Source organism: Sus scrofa, chromosome 9 (genome assembly GCF_054392235.1).
Source record: "Sus scrofa isolate SSC_HxYL_T2T_F1_AM1 chromosome 9, Sscrofa_HxYL_maternal_Yorkshire_Landrace_v2.0, whole genome shotgun sequence".
Classification (NCBI taxonomy): Eukaryota; Metazoa; Chordata; class Mammalia; order Artiodactyla; family Suidae; genus Sus; species Sus scrofa.
In genome coordinates, this window is record NC_139391.1 from 5,225,799 (window position 1) to 5,246,355 (window position 20,557).

Consider the following 20,557-nt stretch of genomic DNA (forward strand, 5'->3'; position numbering starts at 1 on the left):
ATAGAACTTTATTCACAGGTGTTTTTAAGGAGATGACGCATGCACAAGTTAGTAACAGGTAACTAAGTAAAATTTAACTCTAACACATGCATTCACAAAATTGCTGGGCACTTACTGTCTGCGAAGGCACATTCTGTCTTTACAGATGTCAACAAAACAAAGCCGTCCCCTCTTTAAGTGCACATTGTAGTGGGATTACGGAGGGAAGTGAGATCATTGCCCTGGAAGTCAGAAGGCTTAAATTGGCATATGGCTTCTGCCCAGTAACTGGCCTCTTCTGATTCTTCGTCTCTTCATTGACAGAAGAATGAGCCCTGCCAGCATCGTTGGCTTCTGTTCTGTAGACACACGTGGACTCTGCCCTGTGATCGGGGCTGTGGGCTTGGTTGCTGGTGCGTCAGTCTCTGCTCCCACCTAGGTCCCCGGCAGTCGAATTCCCAGACTTCTGAGGAATGGCCGTTTCTGACGGATCATGAGGATCAGAACTTTGATTTCCTCCCCCAGCAGAGCCGAGAATAACCTCACAGCCGGTATTCACGCTCTCCTGTTCTCGCCGGAGTGCTGTGAGCTGAATCTGAATCCAGCCAGGCTTCCACAGCAGGAAGATCAGAGGAGAAGGTGAGGAAGTGTCTAAGGTTACCCGTTACATAGAGCTGATGAAGTTAAGCAAAAACAGAAGGAAGGAACCAAGAGGGGAGGGAAGGAAGGAAGAAGATAAGATAAAGAAATAGGAAAGGAACTAGGGTAAGAAACAGTGAGAGACCCAACAGGACAGAGGCATGCATGTGAGGAGTGATTCATTAAAATTCCACTCACTAGAGGTAGACAGAGTTCAGTATAACCAACTTATATGTCCGCTGCTGTGAAGGATAAGCCCTGCAGTGAAGATCCTTTGCACCTCTTAGCCTGAAGAAGCGAAGCCAAAACATTTCAGAGAAAAGATTTTCTCTAAAACAATGTTGAGAGGGAACGAGGGACCAGAAGGAGATGAGCTCTGGAGGAGCTAAGTCTACTTGAGTCTAACCTTCCTATCTCTTTTGTGAAATTTCTTCCCGGGCGCCATCACTCGTTTTTCCCAGTTCACGTCAGGAATCTGGAAGGCCTCCAACTCCCCCTTCCATGCACACACAATGACACCGAGGACCCTGGAGAACAGCAGCAGCACGTCCTCCACCTTCCTGCTGAGTGGCCTTCCGGGCCTGGGGCACGGGCACATCTGGGTCTCCATCCCGCTGTGCTTCCTATACCTGGTCTCCATCCTGGGCAACTGCACTGTCCTTTTTATCATTAAGACGGAGCCCTCGCTCCACGAGCCTATGTACCTCTTCCTGTCCATGCTGGCGCTGACGGACCTGGGTCTGTCGCTTTGCACCCTCCCCACGGTGCTAGGCATCTTTTGGGCGGGGGCCCGAGCTATCGGTCACGATGCCTGCTTTGCGCAGCTCTTTTTCATTCACTGCTTGTCCTTCCTGGAGTCCTCCGTGCTGCTGTCTATGGCCTTTGACCGCTTCGTGGCCATTTGCCGCCCTTTGCACTACGCTTCCGTTCTCACCGGCGCCGTCATCGGCAGGATGGGCCTGGCTTCCGTGGGCCGCAGTGTGGCGCTCATTTTCCCACTGCCGTTTATGCTCAAAAGATTCCCGTACCGAGGCACCCCCGTGCTCTCCCACCCGTACTGCCTCCACCAGGAAGTGATGAAGTGGGCCTGCGCAGACATTAGGGCCAACAGCATCTACGGCATGTTTGTCATCGTTTCCACCGTGGGCGTGGACCTGCTGCTCATTCTCCTCTCCTACGTCCTGATCCTGTGCTCCGTGCTGTCCATCGCATCCAGGACCCAGAGGCTGAAAGCGCTGAACACCTGCGTCGCCCACATCTGCGCGGTGCTCCTTTTCTACATCCCCATGATTGGCCTGTCCGTCATCCACCGCTTTGGGAAGCAGGCGCCTCATCTGGTCCAAGTGGTCATGGGCTTTGTGTATCTTCTCTTCCCTCCCCTGATGAACCCCATCGTCTACAGCGTGAAGACCAAACAGATCCGGGATCGTGTGATCCGTGCCTTTTGTCATTAACTGGGTCTGGTCTTGGGGGCACTTTTCCTTAAATGTACCCTTAGTCGTCTATTCTTTATAATAGGCAGTGCGTATAAGGTGGAGGAGATTGTTATGTATTTACTCAACAAATAAGAAATCACACCGCTCACAGGACCCCCACTCTGGTGGCGAGGAAATACAAAGCAGTGTGGCGTGCTGGATTGTATTTCCAAAAATGGCCCAGAAATATTTCAAACCCCGTATTCTTTTCCAGAAACCTTCACTCCTCCAGCAGCAGGTAGAGTCTCTTTCTTCTCCCTTTGTAACTGGCTCAGACTTTGCAGATGCCTCAATGAGCTGAATGTCAAGGTAGCGATGCTGTAAGACTCCTGACACTGGGTCCCCGAAGGCGATGTATTATTCTTTGGTACCTGCCCTCTCTTCCTCTCTCTCTTTTTCTTTCCCTCTTTTTCTAGCTCTATTTCTATATGCATCCACCTCTGTCTCACGCAGTGCTTGCTTTTCAAACCCAGTCACCATACTGAGCAGAAGCCTAGACCACCTGGAGGGGCCACATTGAGGTGGTTCAGCCAGTAGACCCAGCTGAAGTCTCAGTGTCGCTGGATCATTCTCAACTACTAGTGTGTCAACAATCTTAAAATTATTCCAACCCCCATCCTTCCTGCTGTTCAGCTGGCACCCAGGGAAACACACACTCCTACTCTGAACTCAGCCCAAACTGCAGATTTATAAGCTAAATAAATGGCTGGTTGTTTTGTTTTGTTTAAGACACTACATCTTGGGATGGATGGTTTGTTATTTAACCCTATGTTAATCGTGTTAATCAGAGCAAAAAGAAAGATATCCTCCCCAAGCTGGGGAAAGAGAATGTCAGGAAGGATTTCCCTGAGTTGCCGTGGTAGCCAGCCTTAAGGGCATGTAAGAGTTAGGCATTCAAACTGAAACTTTGATCCAACCTGAAAGTATAGCATGTGCAAACTAAGGCAGAGGTGAGAGAGAAGACACTTGGTCTGAAGTCGTTTTTGTTGTCATTTTTTCCCTAGCAAGTCAGGGAAGAGTAGAGAACATGGGGTGGGGGCTTGGGGGGGTTGGCGAGTGGAAAGAGGTCGAGGCACTGACTGTATCTGAATGGCCATAAGCCAATGAACCAAAAAGAAAAAATTCCTTACACCTGCTTCTGTACATCTGCGCATTACAACTGTATACCCCCACATCACTCCAAATTTTTAAAAAAGTGTCTTTTGAATAATACTGATCATATAGTAGATGAAATTTTGACCTGGGCATATCTGCAGGAAAGAAGGCCTGGATAAGATCCTGCCAAGGAGAGCTTTGCACATCTGAAGGGAAGCATCAGGATGCCATGTTCCTGCATCGTGTTAGTGCAGGGTCTAGAAAGGCAGTGTCAGAGGGCCGAAGACACCATGCTCTGCTGTGACATAGGTGGAGCCAGTTCCTACTGGAAGTCAGTCTCATTCAAGGCTACCTGACACATTTGACATTTAACTCTTGTTGGGTCTTGTCCCACTCCCTGCTCCACCCGCCACCCGTCCTTATCCTGTCTGGCATGAGAAAGCTGTTCTGCATTGATGGGTGAATGGGAACCTCGGGTGACCTCAGGTAGAAGATCCAAGATTACTTATGCATCGCAAAGGGAATAAAATAGAACGTGTGCTTGAGTGTCATGGGAAGTTTATGTCTCATGTGTCTGCGTACACACAAAACTTCAAGAAACCCATAAAGCCACTGCAAATTCTAAAGCTCACAGGTGGAATCTATGTCTACGCCATGTATGGGGCAATTTCATTCCTTCAAAGGGACTCATGTTCTTTTTTATCTTATAATGAATTGAAGAGTGATTGTGATATACTCGTCGGTACACTCTGCTTGGAGTCAGTGGAAAGTTCTACTTTCTAACTCTGTGGCTCAGGAAAATTATCTTATTTATACCAACTCAATTTTCTATTAGAATGGATCTAACAATGCCTATCCCACAAGGCTTTCTATGTAATTTAAGTATATGATATATATGAAAGTTTCAAAATAAATTCTAGCAGGTTTCTCAGCTGAAATTAAAGTTTAGTTTCTTTCATTCCTAACATAGAACGTAATGGCACAGAGTAAAACGCATCATGGAAAAGAGAGCCTGAAAGAGCCCTGAGGGGAAGGAGGAGTTCCTTCCTCTGATGAAGGGACCGTGGCAGGCTACAGGATTGCAGCCAAGCCTGGATGACAGCTTTTCTGCACGGAATGAGGGTCCAACTTCATTCAGTCACTCTTCTAAAGCATGATTGGCTTTGGTAAAAGTTACTGGGACAGCAAGACACATTTGCTGTCCTCAAGGAATTTATAGTTCAGTAGGGATATCCGGAATATTGTAGTGTTTGGAATGACCTATAAATTGAGTCCTAAATGTCAGGTTATTTAGAGTTATCCAGGTGAAAAACAGAAAAATAAATAGCTTTCTTGGAGTTCCTGCTATGATGCACTGGGTTAGGAATCTGACTGTAGCTGCTCAGGTTGCTGCAGAGGTGTGGATTTGCCCCCCTGCTGACACAGTATAAGATCTAGTGTTGCTGCAGCAATCTCTGGCTCTGGGAACTTGCATATGCTATGGGTGCAGCCCTAAAATGAAAAAAAAAAAAAAAAAGCTTTCTCAATAAAGTAAGTATTTATTTTGTGAAAGAGTCAAGAGATAGCAAACATCATTACTTGTTTAGAAACTATAAATAATTCTTGTTGCCACCACCCAAGTGGTGGAGTGAGAGGAGAGTGACTTGAGACACAGCCAGGAATACACAGGGATCAGAACTTACAGTGACTGACTGTAGATTAATTCATCCAACCAATATCTATTGAGTACCTGCTTTATACCAGACAGTGTTCTCGGTTTTAGGAATACGGCATGAACAGACCAGACACAAACACTGTCCTCAGGGGCCTCAGGTTTTATTTGGTGTAGGCAAACCATAAACAGGAGGAATAAAATAAAAGACACTGTATGCTGGACGGTGAAAAATGCTGTGAAGAAAAATTACATTGGAAAGGGGTATAAGCTGTGTTCACGGACGTTGCAATTCTTCGAAAATCTCAAGAAAATTTTCTTTGAATAGGTGATATATCGAGGAATAAGGAAGCAACATCAAGACATCTTGGGGAAAGGATCCTTTATAGAGAGAAGAGCAGGTGCAAAAGTCCAACACAGGAGCATGTGTTTTATGTTTAGGATGTATTAAGAATGTCACTCTGGTGGGATGGAAATCCTGTGACATCAAATTGTTATGATCATTATACAACTACAGATGTGATAAATTCATTTGAGTCATTAAAAAAAAAAAAAGGATGTCACTCTGGAGTTCCCACTGTGGCTCAATAGCAACAAAACTCACCAGCCTCCATGAAGACACAGGTTCGATCCCTGACTTTGCTCAGTGGGTTAAGGATCTGGTGTTGCCAGAAGCTGTGGTGTAGGTCACAGATGCATCTCAGATCTGGCATTGCTGTGGCTGTAGTGTAAACTGGTGGCTATAGCTCCAATTCGACCCCTAGCCTGAGAACCTCGACATTCCTCGGGTGCAGCCCTAAAAAGACAAAAGAAATTAAAATAAATTAATTAATTAAAATAAATTTAAAAAAAGAATGGCACTGTGTCTGTCACCGTGGCAAAGGAAGAGCAGAGTATGAACAAAGGAAACAGAGGCGGTGGTGACCGTATCATGTAAGCCATTACTGATGTCATGTTGTTGGCTTTGAATACGGAAGGTGGGAGCTATGAATCAAGAAATTAGGGACGCCCCAGAAGCTGGAAAAGGCAAAGAACAGATTCTCCTCTAGTGCCTCCAGGAAAAAAAAAAACAAAAACAAACAAACAATGCAGGCATGCCAACACCTTGATTTCAGCCCAGTAAGAGTCATATCAAACCTCAAATGCATAGAATTTTTAAATGATAAATGTGTATTGTTTTCAGCCGTTAAATGTGCATGATAGTTTGTTATGCAACAATAGAAAATGAATACCACATTCCTGACATAAAACACACCATAAACAAAGGCTTAGGTGTACGGGTGTGCGGCATTTATGCTACACTGATGAGGCGCAAGGCAACATATTAACAGATAAAGTAATAGAGAAAAGCAGGTGTTAAATGATGGAGAGCCTGGTGCATATTTAGAGTCATGCCGTTATCTGATTACTTACTGGACAGCTATTGCAGGGTTCTAAGAATGGTTACAGTTACAGTCTTAACAGTTCTTTCAAGTAGCTAATCTCAATGTACCAGATGAGAGGATAATCCAGGGAAAGTTTTAAAGCTGGACTGAAACAGCTCTAGGAGGAATTGATGGGTGAAAAAGAACAGTAGTGATGTGTCGGTAAGGGAAAGTCTTCCTAGTTTAATGACCAACCTTGTTTAAAACATATATTCACTTCTGTCTACTTCCATGTCCGCACCTAAGTATTATCATCTTGCCACTGAGGACAATGCTACTTTTCTAGTCGTGACAGATCAGCAGCATGCCAGCTTCTCTCCTACTTCCCAGAATCATCACTTCGTAGTGGAATTATTGCAGCAGACTCTCATTGACCTCACGTCTTCATCTCTCTCAAATTCATGTCAAAAGTCACATCATTCTTAAAATTTGATTTACCCCGTGAGATGTTTGTTATAGAGATTGAATTGTCTTGCTGGTACCTCTGGAATTTAGACTTTTCAGGGCTTTTCTAGATACTTCAAAATCTGGTTCACTCATACTGCTTAAAATTATCCCTCACTATTTGCTAAATTAAATGCTTTATTCTAGCCAAACAAATGTCCTTCAGAACTGTTGTGTTGCCCTCCTAGTTTCCTTCTCCTTGACAGTATAGTGAGTCTGCATTGTGGGTGTGGGTGTGTATATATATACACACACAAATGCTGCTTGAGTGGTAACATCAATCCATCTAAATTTTATCCATTCTTTCAGAGGTGACTCAAACCCAGCTGTTTGATTACATGGTACTTTGTTTCAACTACTCTTAAAAAGTTAATTAAACCTCTGTGAGTCGTATCATATGACCTGGTGATTGTATCTTTCCTGTTCCATATTGTATTCTTGAATTTCTTATAAATTCTGTGCTGTGCAGCTTTGCAGTCTCCCGGAGTCCTCCCCTGGGTAGTGCCCACCATGGCACTGAATACAGAGTGGGTGCCAATAAATACTTACTGGGTGATTACCTCGATATTTCACCTCTTATCTCCTCCGTATGTTAAACAACCTCCCCAAGACCTTCTCCCGGATCTGCTGAGTCTTTACACAGTACACAATAGGGTTCATTAGGGGCGGCAACAGCAAGAATATGTCGCCGATAAGGATTACAACGAGGGGGCTTTTGTGCTTGGCGAAGCGGTGCATGGCAGCCAGGGTGATGATGGGTACGTAGAAAACGAGCACAGCGCAGATGTGGGAAACACAGGTGTGAAGGGCCTTGAGCCTCTCTGCCAGAGATGCAAGGCTGAGTACCGTCTTCAGGATCAGCGCGTAAGACAGAACAATTAAGGCCAAGTCCAGCATCGTGCAGAGAGCAACAAAGAAGCCATAGAGAACGTTGATCTTGTTATCCGAGCACGCCAGCTTCATGGTGTCCTGATGCAGACAGTACGAGTGAGAAAGGAGATTCTTCTGGCAATATTTTAATCGCCTCAGAGTGAAGGGGAACGGCAGCACTAGGAGAAGGCTTCTGATGGCGAAGCCCAGTCCCAGCCTGGCAGCTCTGCGGCTGGTGAGGAGGGACGTATATCTCAGGGGATAGTGAATGGCGAGAAAGCGATCTGCAGACATCAGCAGAAGCACCGAGGATTCCATAAGCGTGAACCCATGGATGAAGAATTCCTGGGCAAAGCAGGCATCGGGTGAGATCTCCACCGCGTTGAACAAGAAGAGTCTCAGCACGGTGGGCAGAGAGGAGAAGGACAGGCCAAGGTCAGAGACAGCCAACATGGCAAGGAAATAATACATGGGCTCGTGAAGTGAGGGCTCTGTCTTTATGATAAAAAGAATGGTGCTGTTGCCCGTGACGGCGACCAGGTACACGAGGCAGATGGGAATGGAGACCCACACGTGGGCATGTTCCAGTCCCGGAATGCCAACCAGAAGAAACAGCTGGACCTCAGAGGTATTGAGAGCAGACATGATAGAGGGAATATGAGCTCATTCGCCAGATCTGAAATCACATAAACCAAAAAGCAGTTCACGCTTTGGGATAAAACTCAGTGCTAGAGAGAGGGGATGAGCCATGCTTTAATATACGAAACTCGGAAGTATGTATTTGATATCATATGACGAAAATGCACCTATCAGCCTGTATCAAAAGTCCTTAAGCGTGTTCCTGACCTCCGTCATGGGAATTTAACTTATAACAACTTCTCCTAAGGTGGTAGTTTTCCAACATTTTTAGCCAAATAAGAAAATCATATCAAAGCAGAACTGCTTTGGAGTTCCCATCGGGGCTCAGCAGAAACGAATCTGACTAGCAGCCAGGAGGACAAAGGTTCGATCCCTGGCCTGGCTCAGTGGGTTAAGGATCGGAGTTGCCATGAGCTGTGGTGTAGGTCGAAGACTCGGCTCAGATCCTGCGTTGCTGTGGCCGTGGTGGAGGCCAGCGGCTACAGCTCCTGTTTGCCCCCTAGCCTGGGAATCTCCTTGTGCCACAGGTGTGGCCCTAAAGATTTTTTTTAAAAAGGACAGAACTGTTTTACTGAGTCCGTGACAGATACTCAGAATTTTTTCTACAGCTTTTCCACATGATTTTTAGTAGTTCTCCTGTTGGCTAGGAACAAGATGCCTGGCTTCACTGAAGAAAGTTTAAAAATAATAGCCTAAGCAAAAAATTAATTAATTAATTAAAAAATAAAAAATAAATGTATAATCCTATCAGAACTTCACACATGACCCTACAAAGTTCAGACCAAGCCATTTTATCAGAGCATAATGCACTTTTCCTTAAATAAGAAGGTGTAAACCTCAACTTTATCTCATTATTTTCTTTTGTTGTGTTTATGAACAGTCACAAACTAACATTAGGCGTGTTTAGTGTATTTGCCCCAATTGTCAGTGCTATATTAATATGTCTATTTACTCATGCAATTCTTAAATAAATTAACGCATAAAGGAAAACATAAAATAAAAAATAAAAAGAATAGTCTAAGAAAATAGAGATCCCTGAAAAGATGTACTCTATCGTATTAAGTGCTAGAAAGGAATTTATATACTAATTTAAGCCTTGAATCGATAAGGTTGGTACTTATTCTTTTCCTTTTATGCAGGAGTGTGAACACTGCTCTAGGCTCAAGGAGTCGTGGACAGGTACCTGTAAAATATTAATATTGATTAGACAGCAGTTTCCAAGGGAAAAAGTGAGAAAAATGGAGCATGGATACAACCTCGGGATTATGTGTATTCATTGTCTTCATGTTTGTACTCCTACGTGAAATACAATAGTTCCTAGTTCAAGCAGCTGTGGGCCACACTTTAGGTTATTATTTTATTATTTCAAGGGAAAGTGTTGAAGCCATAGGGCTGTATCATGTGGATGCTCATCTTAGCTCTTTTGATCAGTTATCTTATATTTTATCTCCAAGACTGAATTAGTCAAAGAACTTCTGAATGACAAAAATCCAAATTACTCAATGTAAAAAATTTAAATTCAGCTACGTATTAAAGTACACCCTGATCTATCTGTTTATTGTAGGGTCTCTACTAAAGAGTTCACCAATTATGGTTTCAGAGGTAATATATACAATCGTGCAATGTATTATGAAGTTATTGAGCTTGAAGATAACCCAAGGTTGTATAACTGGTATAAATGACCTGAGAAATACGCATGTCTAAGATAACCATCACAAATCCCATGTATATTTAGTAATCGTGATGAAGGCATGCAGACATAAATGAAAATTATTAAATTAATCATTTCAATTGCAAAATTGAAAAAGACTCAAAAAGGAAGGGAGACTCAGAGGAAGGCTAGCGTTCACATTAGACGACTTCATTCGAGAATTTGTTTTAAAGTTCAAAATGCAATAAAGAAAAATCATCAATCTTTAATGGCCAGTATAGTGGACATTGGAAATTATTGGGCTTCTCTAAATTGAAGCGTGGTTGTGAATTGATATTTTACTTTTTGATTTTTCAGAAGATAAAAAAAAACCCACAATAAATAGCAAGCAGCCCTGGACCAATATATTTGACATTTTCTGGGTACTTTCCATGCAGTTCTGTTGTATCAGCTTGTAAAGGAGCCTCATTTGCCAGACTGGGAGGCCCTAAGCAGTTTGACGTCCCCTATTAATCTCCCACCACGGGAGCAAGCCTAATGCTAGGCCCTAAGAAAGTACATTTTAGAGATGGTAGTAGATTTTTCAAATGCCCTGAAACTCATTCTGTATGTAATCTGTCAAACTGTGTCTATTTATCAAATTTTATTCTGATCCTTCCTCCCCAGGAATAAGTTCTCATCCCCCCCCAAATTAATCCTTCTTTCCTTTTCTTTTCCCCTTCGTTTGTGGGCATTTATTGACTTTGTTCCTTCAGGAAATACTCCTGTTTTGTGTTGTTTATTGTAATTTCTACACTGTTTTATAATGTACTGGTTTCATGTATAACTGCCCAACCCAACCCCATCCCTACCACTACATACACTGACTGCTAAATATTGAAAGGTATAGATGGGATTTTATTTCTCTTCATATATCCACCATTAACTTAGTTTCTGGAACATAAAACATTCTCAGCAAATGTGTAAAGACTGAGTGTACATGAAAAAAATATGTGAGATGTGGAACTGTTTGTAGTGCCTTCTCCCTTTCTCCTGGAATAGTAAGCAGAGGATGTTTATACTTAATCCACTCACACATTTTCAGCAGTGCACTCATTCTTACACAGAGCGTGCTTTTGGACACGCAGTCTGAACTTGAGAAGAAACAGTTCAGAAGCACTGACATGATAGTTGGTATCTGAGGTCAGGGGAGTGGATGAGATCATCTAGAAAAAGATGTAAAAACTATGAATTTAGACCTCAGCTAGAACCCCGAGGACAACAGCAAGATTGTGGAGAACTTCTTGCACCAGAATATCCAGAGATCGGGGGAAGAACTAGGAGAACGGGATACAGCAGATGCCCAGAGAAGAGAGTATTTCAAGGAGGATAGTCAGCAGATGGAACATTGCCTTGATTTCATAGAATTTCCTTTTTTTAATGTAAGAAATCATCCCTCAAGTCTGAGGCAGAAACATCTGGGTATAAAACTCAGCTTGGCAACTTGCCATCTGTATGAATTTGGAACAGCTGCTCAGGCTTTCAAGCAGATAATTACTTTTCTGTTAAACACCATAAACAATGGGATTTATCTCACCTAGTTATTTTGGAGAGGATGAATTAGTCTTCACATAATAAATGCAGTATCAGCAATTACCAGCGACTAGTAATTATTTCAGCAAAAATTTCTGAACCATTTCTTCTACACATCAAGCTCTGGACTGAATGAAGAGAATTTGTCATATTATAAAGTATATGGGACCCATGGTGTTCCTGTCATGGCACAGAGGTTAATGAATCAGACTAGTATTCATGAGGACGCAAGTTTGATCCCTGGCCTCACTCAGTGGGTTAAGGATCTGGTGTTGTTGTGAGCTGTGGTGTAGGTCACACACATGGTTCAGATCCTGCATTGCTGTGGCTGTGGTGTAGGCCGGCGGCTACAGCTCCAATTGGACCCCTAGCCTGGGAACCTCCATATGCTGTGGGTGCAGCCCTAAAAAATAGAGCAAAAAAAAAAAGTATATGGGACCTTACTAGTATCAGAGGTAATAAAGTCATTTTTAGCCTTCAGACTATGCAACCCCATCCACAACTCCACTTATACACACACACACACACACACACACACAAGCCACTTCCTCTGCCTCCTCTTAGCCATTTCTTCAGATATGAACTGTTTAACAAAGCCCCAGCTTTGGGTTTCCATAGGGATTTTTAGCTACTGGCACTTACCAAGACTGGATGCTCAGTATGTCCCTGAGAGACAAGAGCAAGGCCTCTCACGCTAACCTCTACTTTATCCAGATGAACCTACTTCTCTTTCCCCCAGGGGTGTAGCCCCTTGGGAGGAATAGAACAACAGCCTACTTCTGGGATTTCCCAGGGCACTTAAATAGAAAGGGTTTGACCTCATACATTAACTCTTTGGTACCCAGGAACCCCAACAGGAGCTAGAGACAAATTGTGAGGCGAAACAATTGGAAAACTGCTGAAGTGAGAAGTAAATACTAGGGATCACAGTGACAGAGGAAGTTCATACGTGGCAGAGACCTAGAGACTGGGCACGGCAGTTAAAAGAACACGTTACATGTAATCAAAATATTTTAGTTCCAATTTGAGGTCATATCACTTTTCTTTTTTACCTCAGCTTAATCACCCACAAAATTGAAATAACACATAAATATCAAATATTTAGGATAGTATTTTACAAACTACAAAATGGTTTACCAATGATTTTATGTATTTATTTGATCCATATTTGGCAAATGTCATTAAATGAACCTTGAGATAGACATGTCCTGCCACTTCTTATTAGATTTCCAACCAAGTATTCCACAATTATGTGTGTTCCAGGCTAATGTAAAATAATATAAATTGGAACAGAAGAAAGGGTGGGGGAAAAACTGCAATTGTAATGTATACATGTAAGGATAACCTGACCCCCTTGCTGTAAGTGGGAAAATAAAAAATAATAATAATAATAATATAAATTGGAAACTCAGACAAACAGGAAAGACTGAAGACTATTAAAAGGGGTAGGGAGTTCCCGTCGTGGCGCAGTGGTTAATGAATCCGACTAGGAACCATGAGGTTGCGGGTTCGGTCCCTGCCCTTGCTCAGTGGGTTAATGATCCGGCGTTGCCGTGAGCTGTGGTGTAGGTTGCAGACGCGCCTCGGATCCTGCGTTGCTGTGGCTCTGATGTAGGCTGGTGGCTACAGCTCCGATTCGACCCCTAGCCTGGGAACCTCCATATGCCGCGGGAGCGGCCCAAGAAATAGCAAAAAAAAAGGGGGGGGGTAAATATGTGAGTAAACATAATCTTCCCAATTGGTAGAAAATATAATTTACTTTTTAAAGTAAAAATATTACAGAGTTCCCTAGTGGCTCAGTGGGTTAAAGATCCAGCATTGTGACTGCTGTAGCTCAGGTCATTGCTATGATGTGGGTTTGATCTCTGGCCCAGAAATTTCCACATGCCACGGGCTCAGCCCAAACATAAATGAAGTAAAAGAATTAGAATACCAAGAGGAGTTCCCGTCGTGGCTCAGTGGTTAACGAATCTGACTAGGAACCATGAGGTTGTGGGTTCGATCCCTGGCCTTGCTCAGTGGGTTAAGGATCTGGTGTTGCCGTGAGCTGTGGTGCATGTGGCAGACGCAGCTCGGATCCCATGTTGCTGTAGCTCTGGTGTAGGTTGGCGGCTATAGCTCTGATTGGACCCCTAGCCTGGGAACCTCCATGTGCTGCAGGGTGGCCCTAGAAAAGGCAAAAAGACAAAATAAATAAAATAAATAAATAAGAAAGAATACATCAAGAGAATCGTAACAAAGGTAGAAATATATCTCTGGCAATAATTGCATATAGGTCAAAATGAGATAAATTGAAATATGCTGTTAAAAAGTTTCTCGCATTACCTATGGGACAGCATAATATTAATTCGTGGTGGACTCTGAAAAGTTAAGGATGCATACCATGATCCAAGGAGCAACAACCAAAAGATGAAAAACAAAAAGGTACAGCCAAAAAGTTAAGGAAATAAAATAGAATACTGAAACCTACTTGAATTGATTTGATTTAAAGATTCGAAAGGGAGTTCCCGTCATGGCGCAGCAGAAACAAATCCGACTAGGAACCATGAGGTCGTGGGTTCGATCCCTGGCCTCGCTCAGTGGGTTAAGGATCCGGCGTTGCTATGAGCTGCGGTGTAGTCCGGAGGCTACAGCACTGATTAGACCCCTAGCCTGGGAACCTCCATGTGCTGCCAGTGCGGCCCTAAAAGGACAAAAGACCAAAAAAAAAAAAAAAAAAAAAAGGTTCAAAAGAAGTGAGTAAAGTTGTGACAGAGAAGGGAAAGCAGATTAGACAATGAGGAAATAAAATAATGACATAAAACCAAATGTATCAGCAATAACATTAACTACAATGGGCTGAAGACCCCAGTAGCACAACACGTGTCACATTAGATTTAAAAAAGATGCTGATTACAAAATTTGCATGTGAAATAAAAAGACAGATAGGTTAAATGTTAAAGGATGGAAAAAATACATCATGCATTCCAATCTGAACAGCGAATATTACCATAAATTCCAGAGCACATGTAATTTAAAACAAGACTTACCACCAGGAAAAAATGAGACATTGTGCAATGATAAAAGGGTAAAATCATCAGTAAGTCATAACTATGTTTTTTTAAATTCAATTTTATTATATATTGGAGTATATTGGATTTAAAATGTGTTATCCATTCTTTTTCTGATTCTTTTCTCATATAGGTTATTATAGAATATTGAGTAGCATTACCTGTGCTATACAGTAAGGTCCTTATTGATTAACTATTTTATATATAATAGTGCATATATATTAATCCCAAACTCCTGATGTATCCTTCCACCCGCCTTTCCCTTTTGGCAACCATAAGTTTGTTTTCTAAGTCTGTGAGTCTGTTTTTGTTTTGTAGATTAGTTTATTTGTATCACTTTTTTTGGATTTCACATATAAGTGATATCACATATTTGTCTTTTTCTGACTTCCGTGACTCAATATGATAATCTCCAAGTCCATCCATGTTACTGCAAGTGGCATTATTTCATTCTTTTTTATGAGAAGTCGTAACAATCTTAAATGTTTGTGCATGTCATAGGAAAGCTTCACAGCACAAAAAGAAAAAGTAGCAGGACTAAAAAGAAAAAGACAAGTTCATAATCAGATTTGAATGCTATTTTGTTGCATATGTAACTAAAAAGTCGAGCTGTACACTTCAGATGTCTCTGTCTCACTCTGTAAATTATGTTCCAATAATAAAACAGGGAAAACATTTTCATGGACTATGAAAAATAAGAATAAACTAAGGGGAGTTCTCATAGTGGCTCAGTGGTAACAAACCTGACTAGTATCCATGAGGATGTGGGTTCGATCCCTGGCCTCGATCAGTGGGTTAAGGATCCACTGTTGCTGTGAGCTATGTTGTAAGTCACAGAGGCACCTCAGATCCTGCATTGCTGTGGCTGTGGCCTAGGCCAGCAGCTGCAGCTCCAATTCGTGATTTATCCCCTAGACTGGGAACTTCCATATGCCGCAACTGTGGCTCTAAAAAGAAAAAAGAAAAAAAAGAATATACTAAGAAATGATGAACCTAAATTAACATATCAGTTAATTTGGAACTAAATGATTTCCTGGTAGCTTCAGCTGCGTTCCCTAATCCCTCAGGCAAGCTGTCCTTGATGGGTTCAGGTCTCCAAAATCTGTAGAACATCTCAGTCTGACATTTTCTGATTTTTGGTGTTTTGCGGTTTTGGGTTGTTTTTTTTTTTTTTTTCTTTTTTTTGCTTTTTTAGGGCCGCAGCCACAGCCTATGGAAGTTCCCAGGCTAGGAGTCAAATCGAAGCTGTAGCCTCTGGCCTACACCACAGCCACAGTAATGTAGGATCAGAGCTGCGTCTGCAACCTACACCACAGCTCACGGCAACACTGGATCCTTAACCCACTGAGCAAGGCCAGGGATCAAACCTGCATCCTCATGGATCCTAGTCGGGATCATTAACCGCTGAGCCACGAGGGGAACTCCCTGACATTTTCATGTCTTTGTGGAAACCAATGAGTTAAAAATACAAACCCATACCAGGTCTTCTTTGGGGAATTTCTCGGAAAATTTTCAGGGAAGTTATTTGTTTATAGCAGATAGAAGAGCCAGAAGAATTGGTGTCCCATTAGAAAACTCAGAAGACAGCCCAAAGAGTCTGTGACCCGTAGATGAAGGTCTTGGTCAATAGATGTAGTTCACGGAGGCTGAGAAGTCGCTGGCCTAAAGTCACTGCTGTTTCCCTATGTGTGTTTAAATGGTGAGTGCAGTAGGGCCCTAACATAATATTATAATATGGCTTTGTATCCTGGGGGTGTATCTGAAACATGGCACACCATGAGCTGGGACCTAGAGAGGGTGACTTTTTGATACAGGATGGGCTGAGAGGTTAAAAAAAAGTCGCAATGGGTGAAATGGAGGAAGGTTTGCTCCGTGCTTCGTTTACTGACAAGAGGATACTTTCACTTGAATTTGTAGAAGAAGCTGTGAAAAGTGAAAATGCGCTAAATCTCCTTTTAGCCATCTGTTGGCACTGTTGAGTGTCGTATCTATGGTTCATGTCAGAAAGATGCAGTTGTTGATGAATGTAGATGAAACGCTGGAGAGAGTCAGAATTCTCTGGGATTTAGGGACCGGGAAATAGAAAAGTCTGATAAAACAGTGAAATGTATCTGCCTAAGCAAAGAATAGGAAGGTTCAGGAGTCAGAACACGGATAACAGGATCTTATAGCCATAAGACAAGAATCAGAGGAGAGGGCTTTAGTCTTGGAAGAAAGGGCAGGTGCAAGGATATTAAGGTTTCAAGTTAACTGGAAAAAGTACTTTGGAAGAGGGACCTGAGAGTAACTTAATTATGCTAGTTAAATCATATGTAATTGCAAAGAAAGTACTATTATGAGTAGTGTAAAGTAGTACTTAGCATTCTTCCAGAAAATAAGACACACCTAGGCTGAATTCCAGTTCTATCCATCATTAGCTATTTCTTTCCTTCCTAAGTTATTAAACAGAGGATTTCTCTGAAAAGTAAATTAGATATAAATATAGAAATATGTATATATAAACAGTTTCAGGTATCATCCATCTAAGAGAAAATATCTCTGAATTTTAGTTCTTATTAGTAATAAAATTTAGACATTCGAGGCAGTTAATTAAGAAATTCTTGAGTACCTGAGAAACAAAGGTATCGGGGCCTTTTTTTTTTTTTTTTTTTTTTTTTTTGTCTTTTGTCTTTTTGTTGTTGTTGTTGTTGCTATTTCTTGGGCCGCTCCTGCGGCATATGGAGGTTCCCAGGCTAGGGGTCGAATCGGAGCTGTAGCCACCAGCCTACGCCAGAGCCACAGCAACACGGGATCCGAGCTGCGTCTGCAACCTACACCACAGCTCACGGCAACGCCGGATCGTTAACCCACTGAGCAAGGGCAGGGACCGAACCCGCAACCTCATGGTTCCTAGTCGGATTCGTTAACCACTGTGCCACGACGGGAACTCCTTTTTTTTTTTTTTTTTTTCATCGGGGCCTTTTTTGACGGTAACTATTGGTAGTAGGAAGAGGTTTATAGTGTTTCAGATTGACCAGGACTTCACCAACTGTATCTCTTATCCTCAAAGCAATTCTATTTTAGTGTCTCTTGTTGATCAGTAAGCTTATGAGGCTTCACAGATATATATTTATTTTCAAGTTCACATAAAAATGGAGCAAACATTTTTACATTATATAGATATAAAACTTGTCTAACTCCATGTCTAACACATGGTAGACGTTGCCAGTGCTTTCTTTTTTCCCTCTTTTAAGAATATGTATTCCTGTCTTTTTTCCTCCTTTCAGCTTCTTAAGAGCCATTGCCTATCTTCCTCACCTCTTGACCTGGCTGAGCAAGTATCGATTGTGTATCTTTAGCTTTACTGTATCACAACTGATTCTACTTACTGGATTTTGCTACCAACAATCTCTCTTGACTGTTTATCTCTCACCTGATACAATTTTGTCAAAAGTTGAATTGAAATGACTTGTGCTGAGTAAAGTAGCTGAGGAGGCCACTCTGTAGAACATTAGAATTGACAAGTCATGAAGTTCAAGGCCTTGCCCTTCCTTGACAGTTGAATGACTCAACAACATCAGAATCTCTATATAGCTTCCATTAAAAAGCAGTTTTCCTTGAGATTTTTTCAACTTTTAAACAAACTAATTAACATGAGATAAGACGCAGGGTATCATTGGAAAAAACCTAAAATTATGTAACAGATGTTTAAACCTCATGCCTGTCCATAACTATATTTTTTTAAGAAATTAATACCTCTATGCTTTAGCGTTTAGATGTGTAAATCAGGAGTAATAATACCATGTGAGGATTAAATAACATAACGAATATAAGACATCCAGCATGAGGCAATTAACGTTAATCTCCATCCCTCCAATTTTACTGCTTTTTTCCTCTGACAGTCCACTCTACTTTTTTCCTGTCTCTCCAGACCTTAGCATCTGGGGAGAAAATTAAGTGTCCTATCTATCTATCTATCTATCTGTCTACTATCCATTTTTCTATCTATCTCTTTATGAAGTTTATTTATTTATATTTTTGTTTATTACATAACAACATATATAAAAGCTAGTGGGCTCTCTTGATAAGTATCTCAGAATTTTATGTATCTTATTTATTGCACTCATATTGAATTATCTTATTATTTTATAAAGAATATTCTTTTAAACTAAGGCTAAGACCAAGATCTTCTAATAAATGTATTTTTAAACATTCAGAAAAGATATTGTCGAATCAATAAATACACTGACATTGTCTTTTTATATATAATTATTTTTATTTTTTTCCATTATAGCTGGTTGTGTCAATCTTCTACTGTACAGCAAGGTGATCCAGTCTCACACGCGCACACACACACACACACACATATATATATACACATTCTCTTTGCTCACATAATCATGCTCCATCATAAGTGACTAGATGTAGTTCCCAGTGCTATACAGCAGGATCTCATTGCTTATCCACTCCAAAGGCAATAGTTTGCAGCTAACCCCAAATTCCCAAACGTCCCACTCCCTCCCTCTCCCCCTTGGCAACTACAAGTCTGTTGTCCATGACATTGTCTTAAAAAAAGCTTTTCCAGTCATTTATTTTATCTAACAAATAGTTGTTGAATGTTTCCTATATGCCAGGAGTGCACAAAGTTAGTTGTATAACTGAAATAGCTTTCTTGTGGTAAACACTAGCTAGGAGCTGTTTCAAAGAGATAAGAGGATAGGGTAGCACTGAGGCAGCTGGAGTGTCAGGGAAGCCTTTCTGAAGATGGGACTTTTGAGAAAGAGCAGTTAGTGCCTAGAAAACAGCGAGTACACACATCCTGAGACAGGAAAACTGTTGGAATGTTTGAGGAGCACCAAAATGAAGTGTGGTTGACCACCCTAGAGAGATTCCTAGAGAGCTTACACTCTTGGGCCTTATCAGATACATTAGGAACTATAGATTTTATTATAATCATGGAGAAAGTATTTTAGAAGGGAGGAATTAGGTGCATAATAAAACCTTTTTCACTTATGGCTTTGCTGTCTTTATATAGATAATTAAACCTTCAAAAACGTTTATCTGATCCATATGATTCATAGGCAAGTTTTACAAACAGGCTGGGAAGAGGATGGTGCACATTAAAAATCACTTTGCCAAGAGCATCTACAATAGAGTTGAGAAAGAAGCGATGGAATCAGGAAGAGAGAGACAAAAGCCCAGCAGCCCTGTTGATCTTCCAAAGCCAGAGGATTAAATTCATGCTGGGAAAAGACTGATTTTAGGAGGATATTTAGGGGACATAAAATGCTTTGTAAGAATTAAGCTTTGTGCTGTATTATGATTTACGCAAGAAATAGTATTTGGTCTTCAGCTCTGTTTCTGGCACAGAGCTCCCTTGGATGTTCCCATGTGACAAGAGCACCAAAGGTCACATTAATGGATGACTTTCTGACCTCATGTAAGGTGGGGGCGCTGGTTGCCAGGAGAGCCAACTTCAGGATTAGAAGGTTGGAACTTTTGGTCCCACACTCCCTGACCTCAGGGGAGGGGAGAGGGGCTGGAGATTGACTCTGTTGCCTATGGCCAAGGATTTAATCAGTCGTGCCTGTGTAATGAAAGTTCCATAAAAACTGAAGGAACAGGGTTCAGAAAATTCCCAGGTGGGCGAACACATGGAGATGTGGGGAACAGTGGGGTGCTCAGGGAAGCATGGAAGCTCCTTGCTCTTGTCACGTTCCTTGTCTCTGCGTCTCTTCCATCTGGTTGTTCATGAGCTGTATCCTTTCATAACAAACTGGCAACCTAGTGAGTAAATGTTTCCCGAGTTCTGTGAGTCGCTCTAGCCGAGAGAAATAACTTGCTAACAGTTCTCTTAAAATCTGATTTTTGTGGTTTCCTCCTCCCCTTTTTTTTTTTTTTTTTTTTTAAATTCCAGGCTCACTTTGGATCAAACAGAGTTACCTGTCGTTCAGCCTGACTGTGTGAACTATTTCATCAGATTAGGAGTGGGAAGGGGCAAAGCCTGGTAGTAAAGGGGGAATTATTTGCAGGTATTTATGTGGATATTTTTTCCGAGGACTTTAGGGAGAAGTGTGATTGGTCAAGAC

The 20,557-nt window shown here is 41.8% G+C and overlaps 2 protein-coding genes across 2 annotated transcripts; one reads left to right on the forward strand and one right to left on the reverse strand.

The window, feature by feature from the left end:
* The first annotated feature begins 131 nt into the window (after positions 1-131).
* OR51G2 (olfactory receptor family 51 subfamily G member 2) lies at positions 132-3,999 on the forward strand. Its single transcript, XM_021062396.2, has one exon. The coding sequence runs from the start codon at positions 1,131-1,133 to the stop codon at positions 2,070-2,072; it is 942 nt and encodes a 313-aa protein (XP_020918055.2). The 5' UTR covers positions 132-1,130; the 3' UTR covers positions 2,073-3,999.
* A 3,284-nt stretch (positions 4,000-7,283) lies between these two features.
* Positions 7,284-8,222, reverse strand: OR51A7 (olfactory receptor family 51 subfamily A member 7). Its single transcript, XM_003129556.4, has one exon. The coding sequence runs from the start codon at positions 8,220-8,222 to the stop codon at positions 7,284-7,286; it is 939 nt and encodes a 312-aa protein (XP_003129604.2).
* Positions 8,223-20,557: the final 12,335 nt, after the last annotated feature.

Excerpts from the sequence above, each read along its gene's own strand:
- OR51G2 (XM_021062396.2), top strand. The coding sequence starts at position 1,131 with ATGACACCGAGGACCCTGGAGAACAGCAGCAGCACGTCCTCCACCTTC.
- OR51A7 (XM_003129556.4), bottom strand. The coding sequence starts at position 8,222 with ATGTCTGCTCTCAATACCTCTGAGGTCCAGCTGTTTCTTCTGGTTGGC.